Raw genomic sequence first — 10,461 nt, forward strand, 5'->3', positions numbered from 1 at the left:
TGTATCTCAAAGGAGTACCCCCAGATGGTGACAGTCCAGTTTCCGAAAGAAGAAAGACGAATCCCATCTAGTGGGGTCCAGCTCCCCAGATGTGTGTCCCCCTTTAAACTGCAGAGACTATAAATCTCATAACCGTGATGTCCAGCTTCCCTTTGGTCGAAACCAGAAATCCTTGAGGTAATGTTCATCTTCCTTTCTCAAGCTGTTTTTCTCTGCTTCAATAAGGCGTGAGATAAGCATATTTCCTTTATATATATTCCAAAGCTATAGTTTCAAGGATACAAGTAATATTCTAAAATTATACCTCAAAAGGTTATTATTGCAGAGCTTTTTGTGGATTAAATGCAAGCAAAAAGCAACATCTTTAACACCTCAATTCCATTGCTCCTAAATCAACTAGGGTTAATTGCAAACAAAAGATAGGTTCAAAGGCCTTTTTCCATGCTTCATTTTCCTCAGTTATTATTATAATTCACAGCTCTCCCATTGTCGGGGTCCACACATTTCGCATTCACAAATACACACGTCGCCTGTTTGTACCTGACCCGAAACACAGCTTTGCATCTCACACAGGGCTATGAACAAGCCAAAGCCCTCCCTTGGCACACACTCAAAGTACCCCAGACCAGCAGATGCACTTCCCACACAACCCTCTCCTCCAAAGCCTGCAACAACAGCAGGCAGCCCAGTAAGAGTATCCAGTGAAATTCACCCAGCCCAAAGTCCATTGCATTTTCATGGACTGTAAGCAGCATTTCTTGAACACTAAGTTACTTTTGCCCTTTCCTCTATCAAAAACCCCTCCAAGAAAATCCCTTGTGCAGCCTTAGAGAAAACAAAGGAGAATGATAACCGAAAGCCAGGCAGGGTGGATACAATTCTGTTATAGACAGAACTTGTAGCAGCAGGATTTGTTCAGCATGTGTTTGAGAAAGCAGTGAGAAGAGAGAAAGTTTCTAGCAGAACGATTTCCGCCCAAGAGCTCAAGGTTCAGAGGAGCCGGCACAGAGCAAGACGTGTGCAGCTGCCAACGCCACCTGTGCAGGACTCATTAAAGGTTTAACAGAGGATCACGTGTGCCCTGAACATGGCTGACAACTGCCAAGCCTAACACACACCTCACAAACTTTGGGAAAAGGCAGAGAAATGGAGCCGCCTTTGGACGAGGAGGATGGCACCTTCACCAGCATTTCTTTGGCAGACGACTCAGGTAAGAGACTGCAGCACTCCGCTGATACAATGCAAATTCCACAGGCTGAACAACAGCACTGTGAGAGCAGGAAAGGCTGTCCCGATCACCAGCTACAAGGTATTTCTGGCAAATACCCTCAAACAAGCTTTTGTTAGTTGCGTGGTTTGAGTAAGCCTTTTGATGAGCTAAGAATTGAGGGTTTGGGGGAATGGAGGCTACGAGGCTACCCCAGTTTTCATATATTAGCCCTGGGTGATATACATTCCTCATCTGAGCACATAGAGCCTTTCTCTGGTTAGAGAGACACTCTTACACAAGTATTTACTCAGTAGTTACTACTATCAAATGAAATACAGATAATGCTGTATACAGAATAACAAACCTCTGACATATGCTAGTGAAAACTCACAAAAAGTGATGGAAGTTAATTGGCAATGGAAATAAGGTGATATTTTAAATCCTCACTGTTAGGCATTTAATTGTTTGAAAGAAATGACAAAAGCACAGTCTGCCTATCCCTCCACCATCCTCCTCTCCACTTATAGAATAAAATTACTTGGAAGGGGAAGTCGGAGAGTCCTACACAGTGGAAAAATGAAGTGAGTTAATATGAATTAATAATAAATTATTTAGAAAGGTCTGGCCAGAGTATCAACTTGATTATGTCAGCAGGGCTGCCAAAGAGGTGTGCTTATTCACACTGCTAGGGTTCTGGAGGGCTTCTTTGAACAATAGAAGCTACATTTCCTTCCCCTCTTTTTTTTTAAGAATGTTATTGTGCATGCTGTATTTACCTCCCATGTTTTAAAAAACCCCAAATTCCACTAAGTTAATCTTATTTTTAGAAGATAATTTTCTATTAGCAGTTCCATATTAGTGTGATGGGGCTGAGCTGGATGTTTGAACACACTTTCTTTGTACATCATCTAGGGCTACTGACACCAAGATGTGGCTGGCTCAAGCTATTCTCAAGAAGACAATTTGTCAGAGCTTGGTCTATTTGTGAAGTATGCAGGTATTAAAATAAAACATGTAAATTAAGACAAACACAAAATGGTAGCAAGATAGAAACTTACTGGAAAGTATTTTAATAGCAACATTAACAGCACATGAAATCAAGCAAAACATGTGAAAATATTTTCACCTTTAATGAAAGAAATATCTTTCATTGTAGAAACTCAAAGCACTGGATAAAGTTCCCTCAAAAAATGACCAACCTAAACAGAGCAAATCAAACCAAAAGTAAAACAAAACACTGAAATGTTGTCCAACATGTGCAAAAATTTCTTTGCTGTACTTCCAATTAATGTTGAATAAGCAGATCAAGGCCCTCTTTGCTCATTGAAGAGTACCTAGAAATTATCTTACTAAGGTTATTTAAGGTTATTCTGAAAGAGTAATAAGAATTGCAAAGAATTTGGTGTAAAGCAACATTACATGAAAAAAGAACCTCAGAGTGTGTTATTTCTGCAAATATGCAAAAGAATGAAGATTTGGTGTAAAAGGTCTCAGCAGTCAGCAATGCAAGGAAAAGCACTTAAGCCACTCGTGTTCCTTTCTGTCTATTTCTTTGTGGCAGTAATTAGTCAAAGGAGCAAACAGTGCAGTTGCAACAGCAAAGTCATGTCAGCAATGGTTACAATGCCTGCCTGTGTTAGTGCATAACAGGATCCATTTCCATTGTGGTGGGGAACAGTGCAGCCTCTGTCAGCTCTGCTGCCTGGAACATTGCCACAAGGGAAGCCAGAGCCTTGCTGCTGTGCACCGTGTGCCATGGGAAAACAGCATGTAAAACTGAGCTTCAGAAACAAAATGTCTGAAAATGTTTGTCGTTAGCAGCAATGACTGAGAGTCTGAGTGCAGAGCAATGAAATCCTCTCCTCAGTTTGCAACTTTACCTGTATATGAACTCAGGTAAACTATTAATGATGTATTTTATCCTAGGGAGGCTGTTTTATTTCAAACAAAAATTGCTCTTTCAGTGAAACTGAATAGATTAATTCCTTTTGCCAATGGCATCAGCTACTCTTAGAAACTCTAACCAGAACTTAGGATACAAGTAAGTACAGATAGCTGCATTTGTAAACTGAAACTTGTTGTTATTAATCTAATATAATGACAATATCAGAATGCCTCCTCTGATTTAACTAAATGCCTTAGAAAATAGTCTGGGGTTGTTGTGACCCAAGTGCAGGACCTGCCAGATCAACACTCCAACCCAACCTGGTATCAAAATATGCATAGGTGCCTTCCCTGGGCACCTATGTTATAAAAGGAACCTGTGTTATAAAAGGAATCTGTGTTATAAAAGGAATCTGATTGCTGGGGATACTTCCTAAGTCCCTAAAGCTTTACATTTAAAGCCCACACAATTTTTAATATATTATGCAATGCAAGACAGGCGAGGTAAAGAATTTTAAAAGGCAGTAGGTAAATCATGATAACGCTAAGCTTCTGGTTTCTTGGTTGATTTCTCATACAAGAATATTTTGGGCTGTGGACCTTTATTTTGTGATATATTTGGTTTGGGCATTTTTGCATTTGTGTTTTGGGGTTTTTGAGTGTGTGCATGTTTTTTGGTGTTTGTTTGTTTAAAAGTAGTGGTGCACTGGATATTTAGAATTCTGGAGTTGCCTTCTTTGCCCTGGAATACAGAAGAAGGGTTAGGAATGCCAGCCTTTTTAGGGGAGCACAGGATGATCTAGGCATTCTCTCTGTGGAATTTGCACCCAGCAGTACCAATCCAAACCTCTTGGTCCCTGGACCGTTCAAAACTAACCTCATAACCCACAGCACTCTGCAGACCAGACACATCATCTGTTCTCTGCTGATAACCCCTCTGCAACGCCAACAGTGGGAGCTCAGAACAACAGCTTTCTCTGTAGGAAAACCAAAAAAACCTCTCACAGAGGCTGATTTCAGCAAAGGAGCTCATCCTGGTGCTCATGCTTAGAGTTCAGAATCAAAAGAAAGTACTACAGTGAGAAACCACAGCCAGGCAAAGCAGAATGAACCCCAACGGTACACATACCAAAAAGGAAACAGGAGGTAAACCAGCAGCTCTTGAAATTACTACTGTTTTAGCTATAGCAGCACAGGAGCCAATATGTGTGGTTTCCATTCTGTCCTCTAATTTAACATCAAGGATTTCCCCATTTTGCTCATTTTGGGACAGTTCTGACAACAATCTGCAACTGTAATGCAGCAAGAAAAGTGGAATTTTGGCAGCAGAGGGGTGCATTTCCTCAAGATCAGCCCACAATATTTTTCCCCCTCTTACAGTATAAAAACACAGCACGTCCTTTACCAGGTAAGTAGGGTCTCCCTCCATTTGTACACACCTGGAGAATATGGCCATAATTTTTTCCCCTGTTGATGCAAGTGCTGGAGATTGTCTCATTAGAAAGAATTAGGAGAACCTGTTGATTGTCAGGTTTGCCAGTGCAGCAAGCAAGATTGAAACAGCGCAAGCATTAAATCTGGCATTTAAAAACAGCAATCAAGGAAACTTTCCAACAAGCTCCTAAAGCCCACCCACCACCTGAGAAGACTGCTTGCAAGAAATAAGGAGGAATTGCTGTGTTGAAAATGCCCTTTGTAGAGATGTTTAACTAAACCAGGTAATGGAACTGGAAACGGGTGCATTTTCCACTACAGATGGATAGCAAGACACTAATTGCAGTACATTTTCAGACCTTGAAAAGCATTCAGTCTAATCTGAATTTATCTGATTGTAAGGTTAAAAAAAGTCATTGACACAATAACAGCGTGGAGGCAGCCAGATGATGTTAGAAATATACACTTTCTGAAGTGTGTTTAAAAATACAGTAGAGGGCTCACTTCCCAAATGCCTTTATCTTCCTGAGTGTCTGCACAGCACTGAATTATTTATTTACAGCTAGATGTATTACTGCAATTTACGGATACAATATGAATATATTTCAATGCAACATACAGTTCAAGCTACATAGTACTACAAGTTATGCAGTGCAGTCCCTTCAGTGAAGCCACCAAAATTAGCTCAGGTCATGAATGTTTTCCATTGCTTTGCCGTGGCTCACAGACTGCGCTGTGACATTCTGCGAGGGTTATTCCAGCCAGGGAAAGAACAATGACACAGGAGTGTTGTTCGGGAGCTGCTGAGCCATTAGGTGAGGGCAGCTCCGCGAAGTTACTGAGATGATGTGTGATGTGATCTCAGGGCTGTGAGACCCAGCGGCACGGAGCTAACCACAAGTGTCCTGCTCTGGACCCTGCTGTGGAAAGGTTTCTGACGTGCCCGAGTGGAAGCAGCTGGGCCGGGCGTACAGGGACTGAATGCGGCAGGGAAAGCCGCTGCAGCCCGTCCGGGAGGCTGCTTTCTCCCGGAGCCCACATACAGCACCGGGGAGCTGTCGGCACCCACACACGCGCTGCTTCCTCGGACCTGCCTCAGGCTCTGCCAACCCCTAAATCTGAGGGGTTCCACATCGGGGAACAAATGCCTTTTCTTAATCTCTTCGGAACACTATGGAGAGCGACCGGCCATTGAGGACCGCTGCTCTGAACACTGGCGGCGTAAGGAATGGATCAGAACCATTTGATCTCCCTTGCCGCCCGGCGGGACGTGCCGGGAGGGGGCACGGCCGCAGGAGCCCGTGAGGGGCACCGCCGGCCCATGACATGCACAGCAGGAATGGATCAGAACCATTGGATCTCACTGGCCGCCCAGCGGGATGTGCCGTGAGGGGCACGGCCGGCCCATGACATGCACAGCAGGAATGGATCAGAACCATTGGATCTCACTGGCCGCCCAGCGGGATGTGCCGTGAGGGGCACGGCCGGCCCATGAGCACAGCAGGAATGGATCAGAACCATTGGATCTCACTGGCCGCCCAGCGGGACGTGCCCGGAGGGGCGGGGCCATGGCGCTCCCGCCCCGCCCCGCGCGCGGCGCAGGCGCGTTGGCGGCGGAGCGCGGAGCGGTTTGGGCCGGGGCAGAGCCCGCGTGAGGCGGCGGCGGCAGCGGGGCAGGTGCGGGGCAGGAGGAAGGGAGGAAGGGAAGGAGGGAGCGAGCGAGCGAGCGAGCGCGGGGAGTGCCGAGCCAGGCCGGGAGCGCACGGTGGGATGCGCGGGCAGGGCCGGGCGGCTGCCGGCCGGTGCTGCGGGGCCGCCCCTCTGCAGTGCTGCCGGCCCCGGCCGGCGCTCCCGGGCCGCGGTGCTGCTGTTCCCGCAGCGGCCCCGGCCCGCAGCTCCGGGCGGGGATGGGAGCAGGGTGCCAGGCCCCGAGGCGAACAGCCCCGTGTCGCAGGCCCCTGCACCGGCCCGGGGTGTTGGGGGGACAGCGCAGAGCCATTCCGGCCTTCGGGAATAGCCGCTCTAGAATAACCCGTTCCACAATGATGCCAGCTGAGAGGGCGACGATTACATCATTGGAACGGCGGCAGCTCATGCTTTGCAGTAATCTAGATCAGTTATTTTTGTAAACAGAGGCATAGTTACTCAACGAACCGTAGGGATGTACAGCGTGAGGCCTAGGAAAAATAATTAAAGAATGGTGAAAAAGGTTGCTCTGCCTTAGGCTAAAGCACCGACCCTTCAGAATTAGAAAAATACATCTAAAATTCAAATATAATGGAAGTTCCAGTAATTGCTGCCTCCATTTTTTTTCTTTAAGCAGAGTACCGCTCAAGAAAACGCTATTCAAAAGTGGAAGGAGCCCCTGCCACAATGATGAACGCCGATATGGATGGTATAAATTCTTAATGTTCTTGCTCTTCATTGGTATTCTGTTTAGTATAATTTCTAACTGTTGACACAGGTTGCACTAAAATTCTCATGCTTTATTGCAGCTGTTGAGGCTGAGAATCAGGTGGAATTAGAAGAGAAAACACGGCTTATTAATCAAGTTTTGGAACTGCAGCACACGCTTGAAGGTTAGCAGCTTGATGTACCAGATTTTTTACAAGTACACAGTAATAAGAAAAAGAAGAGAACCTGACTGCTCTGCCCTTAGTCACAGTGTCCAGAAGTATATCACTTCATGCAGTTGAAGGTACAAAACCAAGGTCGTGGAAATAGTTTTGTTCTTCCTCTTTATGCAACATTACATTTGCTCAACGTTGGTAGTACACAGCAAGTAGAACAGGTGATGCAGCTAATAATGTGCTTATTAGAAGACACGTATCTGAGGCTGCTCATCCCTGAACTCTTGTTTCCAAGTAATTTGGTTTGCAATAGCCTAATTCAAAAATTCAGGAAAGTAATAAGCTTACAGACTAGCATTCAGTTTAACAAGTACTGTACTACAAAATAATAGAGGAAAATGGTGTTTAGGTAAAACACGAATAGGAAAATGTTTTATAACTTAATACCCTCTGGTAATGCCTTCTGGATTAAAGGTGTAACTAGTGTGATGTAGGCCCATAGAACATGTTCATTATTGTTCACAACAGTGTCTAACATTTTTCTTATAATATCACCTTCGCAGATCTCTCAGCACGAGTAGATGCTGTTAAGGAAGAAAACTTGAAACTGAAATCAGAAAACCAAGTTCTTGGACAGTATATAGAAAATCTGATGTCAGCATCTAGTGTTTTCCAAACAACTGACACAAAAAGCAAAAGGAAGTAAGGGTGGGCTCAGATTATGTCATTGTATTGCTGCTGGTTTTTTTGTTTTGTTTTAACTGGCATAGGCTACATAAGCTAAATTACTTTAGTTTGTGGCTTACTGGATCCTCAGAGATTATAGACTTTGATAATAAATGGAATTAAGAGCATTATCATGAACAGGAGACAGAAGATTGTGTATTAATATTAAGCAATGTGCAAATGTAGTGTAGATAATTACAAAATTTTTGTATTTGTTTTAAAAATTACCATATCTTGTTGAAAAGAAGATTAGTTTGTCAGGTTAAACAAAGGTCTGTTTGTACTCTGAGGTCTTAGGATAGATTTCTTGACTATATTGTGTTACAATATTGTGTTGAAACCCCATTTGATAAAAATATTCAGAGTTTACTGCATCACTTTTTTGCCCCTGAGATGTGTTTACTGCATAGTACTGTTCATAGTTCTGAAAACAAAACAAAAACCTATAAACCAGTTAAGCATTTCTGTGAAGTAGGAACAGTATGACATTGTTTGCAGGGCTTACTTACAGAAAAACACCTCAGATGTTTTTGGGAAAGGGGAAGGTAAGAGGAGCCACAAGGGTAAGCAACTTTTCAGGGCAATACCAAACTGATGCAGTATCAGATGTAATATGTATGCCTGAAACCATTACTACTTTCCCATTTTCCTGAAGAATGCCCAGGCACATCATCACAATGTATGATCTTCCTGAAGTTCTGTTGTGTGAGGAAAAGTTAAGTAAAAACCTGAGTGATAAACTTTGCAAGAGGTGGTCAGCAATGCTGCTCATGCTCGTGAGCAGTGCAGTGAGGAACTGAGAAAAAGTCTTTTCCTTCCTGCCTTTTACTGTCCTCCTGCAGTGCCAAACTTGTCTTTGCTTCAGGCCTCAGAGCAGCTGTTTTCCTGCCTCAGAACTACACTTGCAAAGTGCTTCCTGAGGCACTGCACAAAAACATCTAAAGCACAAGGATGCAGTGGAACAAAGGTGGATTTTGCCTTTCAAAACTATGCTGCTCTGGTGTCAAGGTGCTGGTTGTTCCTGTCTTGGATGTTGTTAGGTTTTGTAGGGGAGCTCAGCCCAGATGATGGGTCTGAGCACTTCCCACAGAAGCAGCCATGTCCAGCACAGTCAGTATTAAGGGAGAGCAGAAGCTGAAATACAAACAACTGTGTAAATTTTAGCAGTACTTAGTTGCACCTGTTTCATCTTGCCCTACAGACTTACTTATGGGTGTTGGCTAGGGCTGAGTTGCTGCTTCAGTAATGAAGCCATTTTGCTTGACCTTTTTAAAGGAAACCTCTAGTTCTCCCTCAAGCATGGTGTGAATGAGTCAGTGTAATAGAATAACAAATCCCTCTCAAATCCCAAGTTTCTTAGCTAGGTACTGCTGTGTCTCAAGTGTAAGTTGACATTGTGAGGTTCCCCCCTCCCAAAGGTGAGGTTGCCAGTTTCTCCCCATTTAAAATGGTTGTACAGTGCTCACCAGAGTCAAAAGACACTAAACAAAGTCAAAAGACTGCAAACAAAGCACTAATAGTACAGTCTTGAGGGCTGGTTAAATGTCTGGGTCAAGAAATCCAGTGAATGATACCATTTGTGTCATGGGGTCCTTGCCAACACCTAAAATTAATTCTTATCTTCTATGGACTACTTTCTCACATTACTGGAACTCTAAATTAATCCAAGAATTGCTAGCAGGTAGAGTAGATCACATGGCTAGTCTAGAGTTTGAGCATTAAAGGAAGAAAAATCCCAGCAAGCACTTGACAAATGAAGATTGCATTGCATTCCAGCCACCGTAGCTTTCAAGACACACCACTGTCACCTCCATGTGCACTGCAGGTCACCTGGGAACACAGCATGCGCTTGTTAGGCTGCAGCAATTCCAGTGTAAGGTTATTTTCAAATCATGGTTTGTATTGTACATTGGATAGTGGTATTTTACCCATCAGTGTGTATACAGCAGTTATTTCATCTCCATGCCATTTGGCATCCCACTACTGTGGCCTTCATTTAACTTATGAACATTTTAAAGATGTTGTATTTCTGACTTTACACCAAATAAAAACTTTTCATTTGTCTCAATTAGTTTGGTTTAACATTTGTAAACCCTAAAACTTCTCATAAATATCTGTAGTCAAAAGGTGAAAAAGCAGTAGGGTTAGTAATCTTAAAGGTTTTGACACAGCTGAATTGTCTGAAAAACCAGATGTATTTGATATTGAACCTGAGTTAATGAATGTGTTTTTAACAAAGTTTCTGTTCTTGACTCCCTTGCTATTTTCAGCCATCAATCTTAAATTTGTCTACTTTTCTGTTCTTATTAGAGTAAAAGGATTGGTAGACTGTATCCACTGTTGTAAAAAAGTTCAAACTTGCACTTCTCCATGTGGGAGACTGCTAAGCCAAGTTAGAAATGTTACTTTGTCCTACACTTTTAGTGAGCTTTACATTAGACAGAACCCAGAATTATTACTTCATCAATGTAGATGCCAACTGAAGAGTAGCTTCAACTGTAATTAATAAAAGGGCCTCAGTCCTACCTGGCCTTCCCTGCATATCAGGTGTTCAGTCTGGGATCTGGCATCCTCAGTAAGAGCTCTTTTACCAAGCTACAGCAGAGTCACAGGGAGTGCAGCCTCTAGAGGTCTTGC

The 10,461-nt window shown here is 43.4% G+C and overlaps 1 protein-coding gene across 3 annotated transcripts; it reads left to right on the forward strand.

The window, feature by feature from the left end:
- The first annotated feature begins 1,061 nt into the window (after positions 1-1,061).
- SCOC (short coiled-coil protein) lies at positions 1,062-9,895 on the forward strand. Of its 3 annotated transcripts, none has more exons than XM_058803177.1 (4): positions 1,062-1,210; positions 6,852-6,923; positions 7,024-7,107; positions 7,662-9,895. In XM_058803177.1, the coding sequence occupies exons 1-4, from the start codon at positions 1,147-1,149 to the stop codon at positions 7,802-7,804; spliced, it is 363 nt and encodes a 120-aa protein (XP_058659160.1). In that variant the 5' UTR covers positions 1,062-1,146; the 3' UTR covers positions 7,805-9,895. The 3 variants fall into 3 exon arrangements, with proteins under 3 accessions (XP_058659160.1, XP_058659161.1, XP_058659162.1); XM_058803178.1 differs by lacking the exon at positions 1,062-1,210 and adding an exon at positions 3,039-3,106; XM_058803179.1 differs by lacking the exon at positions 1,062-1,210 and adding an exon at positions 6,154-6,205 and having other exon boundaries at positions 6,849-6,923.
- Positions 9,896-10,461: the final 566 nt, after the last annotated feature.

The sequence above is a fragment of the Ammospiza caudacuta genome, chromosome 4 (assembly GCF_027887145.1).
Source record: "Ammospiza caudacuta isolate bAmmCau1 chromosome 4, bAmmCau1.pri, whole genome shotgun sequence".
NCBI classification, from domain to species: Eukaryota; Metazoa; Chordata; class Aves; order Passeriformes; family Passerellidae; genus Ammospiza; species Ammospiza caudacuta.

Bases quoted from the DNA above. Each gene is read 5' to 3' on its own strand.
- SCOC (XM_058803177.1), top strand. From the start codon at position 1,147: ATGGAGCCGCCTTTGGACGAGGAGGATGGCACCTTCACCAGCATTTCT. The intron at 1,211-6,851 runs GTAAGAGACTGC...TTCTTTAAGCAG, and splicing joins TTCTTTGGCAGACGACTCAG to AGTACCGCTCAAGAAAACGC. The intron at 7,108-7,661 runs GTTAGCAGCTTG...TCACCTTCGCAG, and splicing joins ACTGCAGCACACGCTTGAAG to ATCTCTCAGCACGAGTAGAT.